Source organism: Brassica napus, chromosome A7 (genome assembly GCF_020379485.1).
Source record: "Brassica napus cultivar Da-Ae chromosome A7, Da-Ae, whole genome shotgun sequence".
Taxonomy (NCBI): domain Eukaryota; kingdom Viridiplantae; phylum Streptophyta; class Magnoliopsida; order Brassicales; family Brassicaceae; genus Brassica; species Brassica napus.
In genome coordinates this window covers 20,475,240-20,492,121 of record NC_063440.1, presented here as the reverse complement: position 1 = coordinate 20,492,121, position 16,882 = coordinate 20,475,240, and the positions used below count along the sequence as shown (strand labels likewise).

The following is a 16,882-nucleotide window of genomic DNA, read 5'->3' as shown; positions in this document are numbered from 1 at the left end:
ATTTTTGTAACTTTCTCCTTCTAGTGCTATTTTTGAGACATAAACTTCAAAATGTGCTATTATTGACAATTGCCCTTTTTATTTTCTTTTAAACCTTTTTTAATAAAATTATGTAGGGCCAAAAACGTGTCAACGCTTCTAATATAAAAACCCACTCTGAACTGATCTTTGTCCGAACAACAACCATCTCTCATCTCCTACAGATCAGAAACACATGTCTATCAGAAACACATGTCCTCCAATGGAAATAGAAACCGTTACCGACACTACCGTGCCAAACCATGACGAGACTGAGATAGAGTCAACAGAGTTCGAGAAGAATCAGAAACGGTACCAAGACCTGATCTCCACGTTTCCTCACGTAAAAGGCTGGAGGTTTAAAGATCCCTTTATCAGGTACGGTGGTCATTGGTGGATACAGACAATCCTTGAAGGTTCCCTTTATGCGCAAGAGTTCTTCCAAGCGCGACCCAGTGACTTCTTCATCTGTAGCTACCTAAAGACAGGTACCACTTGGCCCAAATCTCTAACATTCCTAATAGCCAACCGATCTCGCTTTGATGATTCCACAAACCCTCTCCTAAAACGTAACCCTCATGAGCTTATTCCTTTCATTGAGATCGAGTTCCCTTTGTTCCCTCAAGTTGATAGTCTCAAAGAAAAAGGGAACACTCTGTTCTCAACTCATATGCCATACAATTCACTACCTGATTCGGTTGTGAAGTCGGGTTGTAAGATGGTTTACATCTGGAGAGACCCAAAAGACACTTTCATCTCCTTGTGGCTTTTCTTCCAAAAGAAAAGGTCAGATAGTGGCCCGCTCGACAGTCTTGAGGAGTGTTTTGATATGTTCTGTAAAGGTTTTTCTGGGTACGGTCCTTACCTTGATCACGTCCTGGCATATTAGAAAGCTCACCAAGAGAATCCAGATAATATTTTATTCCTTAAGTACGAGACTTTGAGTGCTGATCCTTTGCCTCACGTGAAGAGATTGGCTGAGTTCATGGGTTATGGATTCACAGATGAGGAAGAGAAGAATGGGGTCGTTGAGAAAATTGTGAATCTTTGCAGCTTCGAGACGTTGAAGAACCTTGAAGTTAACAAAAGTGATAAGGAGAGAGAAGATCATCCTTCTCCTTTCACAAAGAGCGCGTATTTCAGGAAAGGAAAAACCGGAGATTGGGTGAATTATCTGACTCCAGACATGGCAGCTCGTATTGATGGAATAATGGAAGAGAAATTCAAGGGTACTGGTTTGCTTGAATATGGTAAATGAGGACAACGACTGATCCTTGTATGCTTGTTTAAAGCATATGTTTGATCCTTTTTTCACATTTATTATATATGTACTACGTTATATATTGGATGAATAAAACTTGTTTCTGTTTCATGTGAATGTACTATCAATAGGAAAATGAAATTGGCTTTGCATGCTGCACAAGTGTATTGGCTCAAAATATTATCATATTGAACTTTTAAATTAATTAGTACAAATCTATATATAATTTTAAAAATGTTCGTATCATATGTTTTATATAATTTTTTGATGAAATCATATATACATGACCGTCACATCAGCTAATTTTAAAGGTGTAGATATCACAATCATTTTTTTTTAGTGACATAGATGTCATTTGTGTAACATTATTTTAAAAATAAAACAAATCATTATTATATAAATATAAAAAAATCTAAAACAAATTTATAAACTATAATTATTTAAATAATATTAACTAAAAGATAAACAAAAATGGATTTTTTAATCATATATAATTAATTCTGTTTTTCTCCCCTCGATCTGATAAACAAGATTTATGTTTTTGTTATAATGATTTAGTCTCATCACGTGCTCTTTGTTTGTATTAAAGAATTTAGTTCGATTGTGTAATCATGCATTTAACTTTGTTTTGATAAAAAAAAAAATTATACAAGATATTTTGGTTAATTTTAAACAATACTAAATCGTAAACAAGAAGCCTTCTCTATCTCCACTTACGTTTTTTTTTTGTTTAATCGTCTTCTGTTAAGTAAGCGCCTAAAGATTCTGCAACATGAATTTTAAATATCGCTGCCATCATGGACCCGTCACCCATGGCACCATCGTACATCGTGCGCAAATCGACATACTCATAAATGTTTTACGTGGATAAACGAAATTAGCTTCATTACTAAACGTAATCGGATCCAGATCCGGTCCTTGGTAAACACATGAAGCATGTGGATAGTGGACAGTGACCAGTCTATTTTATACTATGTTTTTAATGAAAGTATTATAAAAAATGGATATAGTAATTAGGATTAATAAAACGACGAAAGGTACAATTAAAAAACAAACGTCAATCTCTATGTCGTTGCTTCTAATATATAAAGCCCGCTATGATCCGATCTTGTCCGAACAAAACCATTTCTCATCTCACACAGATCAGAAACACATGTCCTCCAATCTTCTTCCTCTATCTCCAATGGCAACAGAAACCGTAAGAGACAGTACCGTGCCAAACCATGACGAGACGGAGTTAACAGAGTTCCAAAAGAATCAGAAACGGTACCAAGACCTGATCTCCACGCTGCCTCACGTGAAAGGCTGGAGGCCGAAATCTCCCCTGATTTGGTACGGTGGTCATTGGTGGATACAGCCTTTCCTTGAAGTTGTTACCATCTAACTGTTCCGCAGCTAGTACTAAGCCAGGATGATCGGAGTTAAGTAGATGATAAGGCGAATGAATGTTATCGGGAGAGTTCGATACCTCAAAACGATCTGAGGACGAAGAAGGTGAAGATCGCATCGGACTGACACGAGAAGGAGCTCCTTGACTATCGCGCGGCGCATGTGAACCAGCACCGGGAGTTAATGGAGATCCAGATCTAGATCCAGGAGGATCTGGAGAAGAACGACGATAGCGTGACTTGCAGTTCCGCTTTCCCATTGATATCAATCGCAGCTGATTGTGAAGATCGAGAGCTGAAATTGCACGGGAGAACGGTGAGTGTTGCAAGAAACGGAAAGATCAGAGTACGGTGGCGAAGAAAACGCCGATGAAGCGCCGATGAAACGCCGGTGAAGCGCCGATGAGACGCCGGTGAAATCGAATCGCGGAAGAGTTTGTTAGGGAATGAGATTCTGTTGCTCTGATACCATATCAGTAAATAAACCTCATTCTCATTAATTAAGAAAATGTACAGAGAGGTGAGTTTATATACAGGATTAAACCGGAATCAATCTCGGTATGACTCAATATGTACTGTACCGGACTCAATATACAAGTATGACTCTATATACAATAACAGTTCCCTATACGCGCAAGAGTTCTTCCAAGCGCGACCCAATGACTTCCTCGTTTGTAGCTACCCAAAGACAGGTTCCACTTGGCTCAAGTCACTAACATTCACAATAGCCAATCGATCTCGCTTCGACGATTTCACGAACCCTCTCCTAAAACGTAACCCTCATGAGCTTATTCCTTTCCTTGAGATCGAGTTCCCTTTGTTCCCTCACGTTGATGTTCTCCAAGACAAAGAGAACACTCTTTTTTCAACTCATATGCCACACGATTTCTTACCCGATTCGGTTGAAAAATCGGGTTGTAAGATGGTTTACATCTGGAGAGACCCAAAGGACACTTTCATCTCCTTTTGGAGTTTCATGCAAAAGCAAAGGTCAACACGTGGCCCGCTCAATAGTCTTGAGGAGTGTTTTGATATGTTCTGCCAAGGTATCTCTGGGGACGGTCCTTATCTTGATCATGTCTTAGGTTACTGGAAAGCTCACCAAGAGAATCCAGATAAGATTTTGTTCCTCAAGTACGAGACTGTGAGAGCTGATCCTTTGCCTTGTGTGAAGAGATTGGCTGAGTTCATGGGTTATGGATTCACAGCTGAGGAGGAGAAGAGTGGGGTTGTTGAGAAAGTTGTGAATCTTTGCAGCTTCGAGACAATGAAGAATCTTGAAGCTAACAAAGGAGATAAGGAGAGAGGAGACCACCCTTCTCCTTATACAAACAGCACGTATTTCAGGAAAGGAAAGACCGGAGATTGGGTGAATTATCTGACTCCAGAGATGGCTGCTCGTATGGATGGAATAATGGAAGAGAAGTTCAAAGGTACTGGTTTGCTTGAAAATGGTGAATGAGCTAGTTCTTGTTCGGGAAAGATGACTCATCCTTTGCATGCTTGTTAATTTAAAGCAGAAGTTTTCTCTTTTCGATGATCTATGTACTACGCTACATATTGGATGAATAAAACTTGTTTCTGTTTCAGATGAATGTATTGTCTGTCTATTGGAAAAATGAATTGGTTTTGCATGATATGGTGAATTAATGAATTGGCTTTGCATGATATGGTGTAGTCTCGATCCTCTGCAACTTGTGTTTTTATATTCATAATACAGATACGATCACACAGGCCCGGCTCAAAACGTCAGTCGACCTTGTCTATATAAAAAATATTTCTCCTATGTTAATGGTTGATTTTAAAAATTGGACCCTTAATTTTAAAAAACTTCAGAATTTAAGACCTTAAAGCAATAAAAAATTTTGGTGAAAAGGTGAGGACCCTGTGTTTTTGCACCTTGGACACTACCCAAAGCCGGTACTGGATCACATGAAGTAGGTCTTGATAATAGGGAAATTACATCGTTTTTCACGTTAGGAAGGCGACAAGTGGCGCAACCGCTCCTGAACCCTATCACGTGTTGTTAAAGTTTTAACAAAAAGCCTTGAGTTTCTATAAATATATAATGTTTTTTTTAAATATAAGAAAATGAGTCTAATATTATTCTATATGAAAATATTTATGTTTTCATAATAAATTTATTAACAAGGAAATCTTCTTTTAATAGACCATTTTATCTACTATTTAGAAGTCTATTAAGACCATTTCATTAATCACATAATATGACATAATAATTAATAGGAATATTAATAATAAATTAATTTTAACTATAGATTTGAATTTTATTTTTAGTTATAACAAAATCTGTTGAGAAAAATCTAACAAAATCCTACTAAATTTTTAAATAGTTTTTATTAAATATTGCATTAATTAATTTCGTAATTAAGTAATATAATGCTTTCATTTAAATAAATTATCATCTACCACTAAAACGGGTTCAAATTTGTTAATCATGTCAGATTTTTTTAATACAAATGAAGTTATTAACGTATGTTAAAAATTTATTTATACAGCTATATATTTTCAAAAATCATATGTTGAAGAATATTTTTTATTTGATTATTTCAAATTATGAAAACTCGAAAACGTAATAAAAAAGGTAAAATGTATAAAACAAACCCCTATATTAATAAAGTAATAAGAAACATAAACAATAAAACTAAAGAGTTATAAAATACATAACACTAAGATATAAATTGTATATATATTTGTATAATAATATCAAAATTAAATATTTATAAAATGAAAATATATCGTGCGGGATATACTCTAGTATTACTTATAGTAAGTTTACTAAAAATTTTAAAAACATAAATGTAACTTTGGCTTTGGCGCCAACACTAATTTTAAAAACATAAAATGTTTTCATGGCTTTGGCGGCAACACTAATTTTACCACAATAGATTCCTCACCTTGTTGATGAATACTTCAACGATGTAGAACCAAAATCTGCTCCAAAGGGAATCAAAAGAGAGTGATGCGAATAATCCAATAAGTATTGTCACATAGGTTGCAGCAGAACTCCAGTAGAAAGATACCATGTCGATTTGACCATCATCGTCCTTCACTAGTTCATTATCTGATTCTGGAGAGGTAACATTGTTGCAGATTGTGTTGGTTGGTTGTCCACAGAGAAGAAGATTGCCTAAGTAGCTTAGTGTTTCAAACGTGTTAAACTGTTTTCCCTGTGGAATGGCTCCCGATAAGTTGTTGTATGAGACGTTGAAAACCGCTAAACTGTTTAGCTCTGTTAGCTGTGGTGGGATCCGACCATGTAATCTGTTGAAAGAAAGATCAAGGCTTTCCAAATTCCTTATACCTGAGAAAGTCGCTGGTACCACTCCTGATAAGTAGTTGTGAGAAAGGTTGAGAGCTCGTAGTCTCAGAAGATCTCCAAGCTCTGATGGGATCTCACCGGTGAGCTCATTTTCCGAGAGATCAAGTCCGTACAAGTAGTTGAGAATCCCGCCTCTGTAAGCATCATACCGATGTTTTGTTGCAAATTCAATATCATATTGAGTGTCTGACAGGTAGGCCATTCTAAAAGGATCTGAAATATACACTGACATTTTCAAACTCAAATAGCTAAAAGAATCTGTGGAAGTGGAGTCACCAGGAGCAACGACAGCAACGCCGAAACTATAGCCGTATGGTGCATCCTCTTTCCCTAGACCAAGTGATGTGTTGCTAAGACATGAAGGTATAGACCCATTTAATCTATTGTTAGCTAGATCCAGAAGATGGATGTTGCTTAGACCACACAGCTGGCGAGGAATACAACCTGTTAAATTATTCCCCCGAAGAAGAAGGATGTTGGTGGTTTGCGTGTTGATGAAGTCTGGAATATTCCCAGACAATCTGTTGTTTCTGAGATCAAGTATGAGGACATTCGCTAGCAATGTGTCTGGTATATGCCCTGATAAGTTGTTGTCTTGCAGGTATAACACCACCGGAGTTCTGAAACTGACTTCTTGAGGTAAGCCTCCAGATAAACCGTTTCCAGAGAGATCCAACAGCCGAAGGCTGAAAATGTTGAGCAAGGAAGGAGGTATTTCACCTTCCAACACATTGTTTGAGAGCTGTAATGCGCCTAGGAACTGGTTTTCTCCAATCCAGCTTGGAATACCACCTGTGAGGTTGTTGTACGAAACATCTAGCATATACAAAGATCTCAATCTCCTCAAACCTTGCCCTATTGTTCCATTGAAGTGATTGTTATCCATGGACAGCTGAGATACACGAGTGAAGTTTGTTGATTCTGGGAACACCTCTCCACTTAGTTTGTTATGTGAAAGCTTCAAGACTGACAAGGAATAACAACCCTCTACGAAACTTCTTGGTAGCTTCCCGCCAAAACTGTTGTGAGATATATCAAGATTATTAATACTCTTCATGTTACCTAGAGAAGATGGCATGCTTCCTTGAAAACCGTTATCTGAGATATTTAGAGACAGTAGATGAGGAAGTATCCACCCAATATTCTCAGGTAATAGATGGTTGAATTTATTAACAGACAGATCCAGGAACAGCAGATTATGTGCTGATCTTGGCAGCTGAAAGCTTGTCAAATAGTTACTCCGCAGAAGCAACACGTCGAGTTTTGTATTGTTTGCCAACAGCCAGGATGGAAACTGTCCAGATATGTTGTTGTCGGAGAGATCAACCTGGCGCAAATCCTTTTGGTGTAGGAGAAAATGAGGAACCTTCACCAAGTTGCAAGATCGTAATGCAATAGCATTTAACTGAAATTTCGGCGTCCAAGAACCTTCTGAAACCACTTGGAATGAGTTGGATCTTGAATTAACTCCAAACACCTTAAGCATTGAGAGATTGGCAAGGGAATCGAGCGAGAAGAAGCCTTCAAAATTGTTATCGAACAATGAGAAGTACTCAAGGGATTCAAGGTTAGCGAGAGAAGATGGTAGCTTCCCACTCATTTGGTTCGAGGAGAGATCAATAACTCGAAGTCCAGTCAAGCCCGTTAAACATAAGGGAAATTCACCTACAAGATTGTTTTGACTGATATCGAGCTCTTGTAGATTCTTCAGTTTGCAAATCCCTACGGTAATCAAATGCAAAACATTAATTCACAAAATCAAAAGTGAATTCACAACTTTTAATGGAAAAGTTAAAAATATGAACTGACTTGCCTTGCAATTCCATTGAGCCAGAAAATCCATTACCACTTAAATCCAAAAATTTCAGCTTCACCATGGCAGAAAGCTCTGTGACAATACAAAACCACACAAAGGTAGACACCTTTACTAACGTACATGGTTATCGAAAACATGATGCAAACCATATAAAAATGTTATATGCAGCCGTTAAGAAAAAATTATACTCAAGTCTTATTTCCAATTTTTTTCAAATTTATAAGTTCTTAAAGGGTTTCCAGCAAACATAAGATGAAAGAAGCTATGCTAGTTACAAATTAAAAACAAACCTTTAGCAGGAAAAGGACTATTCATGTTGTTTTTTTTTTTTTTTTTTTTTGAATAAAAACTATTCATGTTGTTTCCCTGAAGAAGCAGAGTTGTAAGTGATGTAGCAGCATTAAGAAAATGAAAGACGCTGCTGTTGAATTTATTTGACGAGAGATCCAGAATCTCCAGGTTTCTTAATCTACTGAGGCTTTTATAACCTTCCACACCATCAAAGAAACCGCCAAATTTGGACTCTGATAAGTCTAGAATTTGGACTTCTTCAAAGGGATGCAGCAAAGAAAGATTTAGGAGAGAACTCTCTTTGAGGTTCAGTCCACGAGTGGAAAGCTTGAGTACCCGTCCGCTTGTAGAATTGCACTTAACACGCTCCCATTGACAGCAGTCGCTCGTGGTGTCATTGGTCCAAGAAGGGAGAACAGGTTCGGATTGCCCTTCTTCAGTAGTTGAGATCAAGAATATTTTGAGGTCCAACAAAGCGTTCCTTTCTTTCAAAATACAGCTTTTGTATCCATGCAGCTGCCCCAACAATAGTATCATCACCCATATCAAGTATTGTTTTAAGAAAAGCTTTTCTTCCATTGCAAATAAGATTTTTTTTTTTTAAAAGCAAATGAAAATGAACTTCAATGTTGGTTCAATGCAAACACCTCTACGGTTATAAGAATTCAACAAGAAAGGGTAGAAAAGGTCAAAGTCTCTGTTTATGAAATGACTTGAAAGTCATGAGACATACGTAAATGAGTGATCGCTATCGTTTACTTTGAATGTTATGGTAAGACAAGTCAAGGTCTTTGCAGAAAACACTCATAACAAATATGATAATGATATTTAAAAAAAAAAAAACTGGTTGCTAGAAAAGTTTTGTTGTTGTTCAAAATGTCTTCCCAGAAGTTTTTGGTAGACTTAATACAGCGAAATTATTCAATAAATTAGGCGTGGGCATTCGGGGTTCCAATCGGGTTTCGGTTTTATCCATTCGGGTTTCGGTTTTTCGGGTTTAACAAAATTAACCCCATTCGGGTTATATAAAAGTTCGGTTCGGGACCGGTTCGGTTTATATCGGGTTCGGATCGGGGTTAGTAAATCTTCAAAGAACCGGTATAACCCATTGTACTTTCGGGTTCGGATCTCAATCGGTTCTCCGGTTTAAAAATACATGATTTGTACCTATTTTGTAACTAAAACATAAATAAAATCGGTTCTTTGGATTTAAAATATATGATTTGTACATATTTTAATAGCCAAAACATAAGTAAAATCGATTCAAAAAAAAAAACATCAAACGTGATCATTCAAAATCAAGCGAAAGATAAATATAGTTAATGATAGAAAGAAAACCAGATAAATGAAATCATAAAACAAAAACTAAGTTCTCATGAAATGAGAAACACTATTCAATGAAAACAAAACCAAAATAAAAAAACTTTAGGCTTCAACCGCTACATTCCACCATCAACCTTCATATAATCTACTTTATTAAAACAGAAGTACACTTATAGAATAACCCTAAAAGTTAAATAATATTTACAGTCAAATGCCATTGAGAAATAAATTAGTTTTACATTAAAAATGATTGTCTTTTCCACTTATTCATTGTTTTCCTAAAATAACTCAAACGAACCACAAAAAAATGAAACATATTATTAATAAAATCAAACAAACTACATATTTTTAAATAAATGAACAAACATAAATAATTTCCCTGCAATATCGACACCCTAACATTGCTTATTATATGAATCTCATCCTTACCTTACGTAACCTGCACGAACATCAAATTATATAAGTAATTAAACTAAGAAAAATTAACAATGATTCTCACACGAGTTGAACAATTTCAGTTCACTTAATTTCACGGTGGTGTCTGTAGCATATTTGTAACCACTTTATTATATTGAAATATTCCACTGACTTCCATATGTCCAAATAATTAATAATCATTATCTATCTTATTAAAATCTAATATTTGTGAATTGAAAATCTTTTTCCCTAACAATCTTCGGAAAAAAAAGAAATATTTGCAGAATTTACTAATTTGTTTCTAAATAAGATTTCCCTTTCAATTTCGGAACAAGAAATATATATATATATATAAAATTTGATCTATAACTACTAAACAATAAACATAATATTCGAATTTCAACAACATATTCTGCATACTAATGCAAACAAGAGATGCCTTGCGAGGGTGGTTAACATATTTCCTCAACTTTAGCGTTTTGTATTGTGTTAAATAAAATTGATCCACACACTTGCGAAACAAGCACAAGATCTTATCATTTCCTATTTCAAATCATAACCATTAAGATTTTACCATAATTTCAAAAACAAGAAACAGAATCAACAAAATATTCTTTTCATTTATTTCGCCTAATATGCCTTGCAAAATAAGCAAAGATATTTATTCTCAACTAGGGTATTGTCTCTCTACTATATATTCTATCCGAGTACAAACTCATTCTACACATTCTTTTACGACTTACCTCACAAAAAAATCATGTCTGCTAACAAAAGATTTCATTTGATCAGCGATCTTAAACCCTTTAAGGAAGTGTGGCATGTTCAAGTAAAACTGATTCACTCATGGATACAAAACCCACCTTACGCTGATGAAACATTAGAAATGGTTTTAGCTGATCAAACCGTTAGTTCTACTCTTTGTATTTTTTTGAATTTTAGTAAAGTAGATCAGGATGATTAAGTGATGATCTAAGATAAATAACAGGTAAAACATTAGAAATGTCACGGTGTGATCAAATTATGTTACAGCAATATTTGTATTATGTGATGTATTTTTGTCATCATTTGTATAAAAATTTGATAAATTATATAAGGTGTGAAAAATTTTAATTGCATTACGTAAACAAAAAAAAACACCCGCCCGGTCGGGCGGGTCCAGATCTAGTCTAATCTATTAATTTAGGGTCCTATTTTGTATCAATACTATTAAAAGGGAAGGATTTTGAAAAAATCTACCTATGAAAGTTGTTTGGACCTATTATTTTTAAATTTTTTTGGACTTACCCTGTATATTATAACAATAATTGACAGCCTTTTTTATCCTATAGACGCCCGATTATTACTCTAACCATGCGAACTGTATACATTATTATTTATACATAACCACTAAAACCGATTGCTAAACCACCCTACCCAAACAAAATACATTACATGAACCAAAACCAAATCACAACCTATTATAACTGTTACGTTAACGAAATATTCATTTCCTTCACATACTACCATCGACTACAAAACACGTTACATGTAAGATACTACACTACATAGAAGCTTTATACAAGATTTGGGTGTAAGATTATATGATTCAAACACTAAATTTCATTAGTGAAATAATCTTCAAGATTATATGATTCAAACACTAAATTTCATAATTATGAAAAGCAAAACAAAACCAAACCCGCGCTTTCAAGCGCGGATCAAAATCTAGTAGATAATTATTTTAGAAGTTCAATAATATCTTACAGTATTTTAGATACATATTAAGAATTAAGATTATATTTTGTAGAAGTTTTTTTGTTATTATAAATATTTCGGGTTCTATCGGATATCCATTTAGGTCCGGGTTCGGTTCGGATAATACCTATAACCCAATATACCAAAAAACAGGATCCATTCGGTATTTATGTCGGGTTCGGATCGGTTCGGATTCATTTTTATCGGATCGGGTTCGGTTCGGATTTTCGGGTTCGGTTTATTTGCCCAGCCCTACAATAAATGATGTTGAAAAGCCTATAAGGGTCATGGAATTGATGATGTGGTTCTTGCTTTAGTATACAAAAAAATAATCGGGATTTAATCCGTAAATCACTATATTCGGATCCCATGATCTGATCCATTCCATAATAGATGCGAACGCACATGGCCAATAATATCAGGGAGGTCCAGCAATTTCGCAACTTATGCAACAGTGGATTGTGAATAAATTATTCTTCAACTTTAAAACATGAAGTTGAGATTGTTTCATGCATTATATTGTTCAGCGAAAAATACAGTAACAGTTCAGAGGAACCACCAAACTAGTTTTAAGATACATTTGATGAATTACATTATTCAATGAATTACATTATGTCAAGTATTTTCCCAAAGAAAAAAAAAAGTATTTTCCCAAAGACATCTTCCCCTCCATTATAAATTTGATAACACAAGCAAATGAAGAAGAATCCAAAATGACTGTAAATAGCATAGTTGTATGTTTAGAAAAGTCAAAAGTTACTTTAAATGAGACCACTAAAAGTCATGTGACATTCATAGGCCGTAGCGTGAGCGATCACTATCCTACAAGTCAAGTTAAAATCATGTTTTGCATATTATAGTAACCAGATAAGTTTCAAGGAAAGAAAATAAACGAGAGACGTCTCTTTTTCATATTGAATTATTTATTGGTGTTAAGACATCTCAACAAAAACCATTGAAATAATATAAGAATATTTCACTTTTTCTTTCTTGTTGAAACGTAGCCTAACTAGATTTGAGTCGAAGCCCAGCGGTCAGGGATGATGTGGCTCTCTAGGATTGTTTGCATTACTACGTCTCCGTCACGGGCGATGGCATGACAAAGGGTATTATCACCAAGGCCACTACACCTGGTGTAACCTACCTAAGTGATACATCGATTCAGCGAACACCAAAATACAGAGGGGGATTTAAAACCTACCAAGTTGCACAAGATTGTGTATTAATTTCTAGTCAAAATGCTCTGTGCGCAACTGTAAATGGCATAAATATAAAAGATTATTCAAAAATTATATATAACAAATGGGGAATTTTCTTTAATTTACTTTCAATACTTTTTTTTGTGTACTCTTTCTACTTCGATAACGCAAAAGTCCATGTATTTCAGTAGATATGTAGTGAATTAATCACCAAACCAGCTGCAAGATATGTTTTAGGCATTACATTTATTCAAAAAAAAAAAAGACAATACATAAGATCACAACATTATGTTCTGGTGTTGTTACACAAAGCAGCTTTTTGAAGAACAGCCATAAATAGGGATAAACGAAGGAACAAGCACAGTAAAAGATTTGATACAATAAACATTACCACAACCAAGTCCTCGCTTTGTAGATGAAAGCATCAACGCTGTAGAACCAAAATCTGCTCCAAGGAGAATCGAAAGAGAAAGACGCAAATATTCCAATGAGTATTGTCACATAGGCTGCAACAAGACTCCAGTAGAAAGATTCCATATCGATTGTGGATTCATCCTCTTCCAGTCCATCATCTGCTTCTTGAAAGTTATTGCTCTCGCAGCTTATGTTGGTTGGTTTCCCACAGAGAAGGGGATTACCTAAGTAGCTTCGTGTTTCAAAGGTGTTAAACTGTCTCCCCAGTGGAATGGCTCCTACTAAGTTGTTGTATGATACATTGAAGACCTCTAGGCTGCTCAGCTCGGCTAGTTGTGGTGGGATCCGACCTTGTAATCTGTTGTAAGAGAGATCAAGGCTTTCCATATTCTTCAGACCTGAAAAGCTTTCTGGTATACCACCTGATAAGTTGTTGTGAGAAAGATTTAAAGCATGAAACTCCTTAAGACCTCCAAGCTCTACTGGAATCTTACCGCTCAGCTCATTTTCCGAGAGATCCATACCAATCATATATCCTAGGTTTCCACCCATGTAGGCCTCAAATCTACCTTTTGTTGCAAATTCTAGTTTTGTTTGGGTGCTAACATCAAATTCATCTGTTGTAAACTGATCCAGTATAAGCAGAGATTTGAAATATGTACCGACATCTCGTGTGGAAATGGAGTCCCTGTCCAGATAAGAAAGTTGTGATTATGCAAGTGAATCAATGCCAAAATCATAAATTGGCGGATACACTTTTCTCAAATCAGATGATATATTGCTTAGACATGAAGGTATTGAACCACTCAATCTATTGTTAGCAAGATCTAGAAGGCCAACACTTGTTAGGGCACATAACTGGCTAGGAATCTGCCCTGTTAAATTATTCCCACGCAAAAGAGAAAACTGGTTCTTTCGTTGCTGATAAACTCTGGAATGTTTCCAGAAAATCTGTTATTTCTCAGATCAAGTAGAGAAACATTTAACAGCAATGTATTTGGAATATCTCCCGATAAATTATTGTTTTGCAGCAATAACACTACTGAAGTCCCAGAATTAACGTGTGGAGGTATGGCCCCAGATAAAGAGTTTGCAGAGAGGTCAAGTAGCCTAATACTGGATATGCTGACCAACGACATAGGTATTTTACCTTCCAATGAGTTGTTTGAAAGCAGTAGAGAAAATAAAGTTGGGAGTTCGCTGATCCAGCTTGGAATAACACCGGTTAGATTGTTATTTGAAATGTCAAGCAGTAACAGGTTTATCAGCCTCCGTAAACCATGCCCAATCCGTCCTGTGAAATGGTTGTTATCCAGAAACAACACATTGACACCAGTAAAGTTGACTGATTCTTGAAAAATCTCGCCACTTAGTTTGTTGTATGAAAGCTTCAAGATTACCAAGGAATAACAACCCTCTAGTAAAGCTCTAGGTAACTTCCCGTGGAAACTGTTGTGAGATAGATCCAGATATTCAATACTCCTCATGTTGCCCAGTGAAGATGGCAGATTACCTTCAAACTCGTTCTTCGATATATTCATATAAGATAAATGAGGAAGTATCCACCCAATGTTCTCAGGAAGGAAGCCACTGAGTTTATTAACAGACAAATCCAACCAATGCAGATTATGATCAGATTCAGGAAGCTGAAAGCCCGTAAAGAAATTATTTTGTAGATGCAAATTTTCTAGTTTAGTATTGTTCACTAACAGCCAAGAAGGGAAAGTTCCACTAATATTATTGTCAGAGAGATCAACATGACGCAAATCCTTCTGATGTAGGAGAAAATGAGGAACCTTCTTCAAGTTGCATGATGGTAGTGCAATAACATTCAGCTGAAATTTTGGCTTCCATGAACTTTCAGACTTTACTTGGAGTGAGTTGCCTTTTGAATCAAGTCTGAACACTCTAAGCTTTGAGAGGTTGGCGAGTAAACCAAGTGAGAAGGAGCCTTTGAAGCTGTTATTAGACAGCGACATGTACTCGAGGGATTCAAGGTTACGGATAGCAGATGGTAGCTTCTCATTTAGTTGGTTAGATGAGAGATCAAGAACTCGAAGTCCATTGAAGCTAAGTAAACATAAGGGAAACTGACCTACAAGTTTGTTTTGACTGAGATTGAGCTCCTCCAAAATTTTCAGTTCGCAAATACCTACGGTAATCGAACGCAAAACGTTTATTCACATGAGTATATTCATTATCATCATTAGAGTTAATTCATAGGTCGAAGATCTATGACTTGCCTTGCAGTTCCACTAATGTAGAAAATTCGTTACCATGTAGATCCAAAGCTTTCAGATTCCTCAGAGCATGTAAATCTGCCACAAAGCCGCACAAATGAAAACTCCTTTAAATAATAGCCGAAAGATGTACTAGACAGCTGTTAAATCGAATTTACACCCTAGAGAAGAAGGAAACATGAATGCAAAAGCTACCTCCCAGTGGTATGGAATTGTTAAATCTGTTTTCACTTAGGTCCAGTAGTTCCAAGTTCGTCAAATCTTTGAGTTCTGAAATAGAGTTTACCAAATAGAAGAATGATACAAACTGAGTTTAAGAGGTACAGAAAAAGTTGAACAATAATTTTTAGAAGAAAAAAAATACATTATCAAGAAATAAACCGTGCTAGATACAAATGGAAAAGGAACATACCTTTAGCAGGAAAGAGACCATCCATGTTGTTCCAATGAAGTAACAGAGTTGTAAGTGATGTAGCGGCATTAATAAATGGAAATATGCTGTTGTTGAATGCATTTCCAGAGAGATCCAGAATCTCCAAGTTTCTTAATCTCCTTAGGCTTTTATAACCTGCAAACGAGAATTCTTGCTAACCTTATAAAGATAACATATCTCGCTCAAAACACACTACGTAAATTAATTTTAAAATTTTTGGGAGCCATATGCAAATGTTTCACTTGGTTATGCCCAGGAGGGTCCTGCTCCATTCACACTATGTACATGGAAAGGTAAAGTAAGTGACGGTCCTATGGGATTGCAACATACATCATGGGACACAAACGTCAAAGAAATCTCAGTAGCATAAGGTATTAACTTTCATAAATTAGCAACAAAGAACTAAGATGTAGTCCATCTAGATTATTTAGAGAAACAGAACGCTAACGGAGGGAAAAAAAAAATCAAAGTTCCAACGCAAATAAAAAAAATTAAAATTATCCACTATGAAAATTCTGGTATACCTTCCACATCATCAAACAAACCACTGAATCCTAACAACGAGGATAAGTCCAGAATTTGAATTTCTTCAAAGGGATGCAGCAAAGAAAGATTAGAGAACTCTCTTTGTAATGCGCCCAACCAATGGAAAGCCTGATAACCCGCCCGCTAGCACGATCGCACTTAACTTTCTCCCACTGGCAGCAATCGCTCTTTGTGACATTAGTCCAAGTTGTTAAAAACTGGTGGGATTCGTTACTTGCGATTGTGTATTTCTTGAGGTCCAACAAAGCCACTCTTTCTTTCTCAATACAACTTATGTATCCATGTAGCTGCCCCAGCAATAATATCACCAATATCAAGTATTGACCCAAGAAAAGCTTCCCCTCCATTGCAAGTAAGATATAAAAAAAAAAAAGCAAATGGAAATAATGAAGCAAGAAATGGTTGTGTTTGAAATGTCAGAAGTCCCGTCACATTTAGTGAAGCACTTAAAAGTCATGTGGC

General features: G+C 35.9%; 2 protein-coding genes and 2 pseudogenes across 2 annotated transcripts; 2 read left to right on the top strand and 2 right to left on the bottom strand.

Moving 5' to 3' along the window:
* The first annotated feature begins 62 nt into the window (after nucleotides 1–62).
* Nucleotides 63–2,001, top strand: LOC106430168 (annotated as a pseudogene).
* Nucleotides 2,002–2,192: 191 nt separating this feature from the next.
* On the top strand, nucleotides 2,193–4,262 carry LOC106430160 (cytosolic sulfotransferase 18-like). Its single transcript, XM_013870936.3, has 2 exons — nucleotides 2,193–2,649; nucleotides 3,288–4,262. The coding sequence occupies exons 1-2, from the start codon at nucleotides 2,280–2,282 to the stop codon at nucleotides 4,127–4,129; spliced, it is 1,212 nt and encodes a 403-aa protein (XP_013726390.3). The 5' UTR covers nucleotides 2,193–2,279; the 3' UTR covers nucleotides 4,130–4,262.
* Nucleotides 4,263–4,277: 15 nt separating this feature from the next.
* Nucleotides 4,278–9,589, bottom strand: LOC106430169 (receptor-like protein 15). The gene is made up of 4 exons (XM_048735795.1): nucleotides 8,114–9,589; nucleotides 7,821–7,895; nucleotides 5,583–7,729; nucleotides 4,278–4,680 (listed from the first exon to the last, which is right to left on the bottom strand). Exons 1-4 carry the CDS (start codon nucleotides 8,691–8,693, stop codon nucleotides 4,639–4,641), a joined length of 2,844 nt encoding a protein of 947 aa, XP_048591752.1. The 5' UTR covers nucleotides 8,694–9,589; the 3' UTR covers nucleotides 4,278–4,638.
* A 3,425-nt stretch (nucleotides 9,590–13,014) lies between these two features.
* Nucleotides 13,015–16,826, bottom strand: LOC106430181 (annotated as a pseudogene).
* Nucleotides 16,827–16,882: the final 56 nt, after the last annotated feature.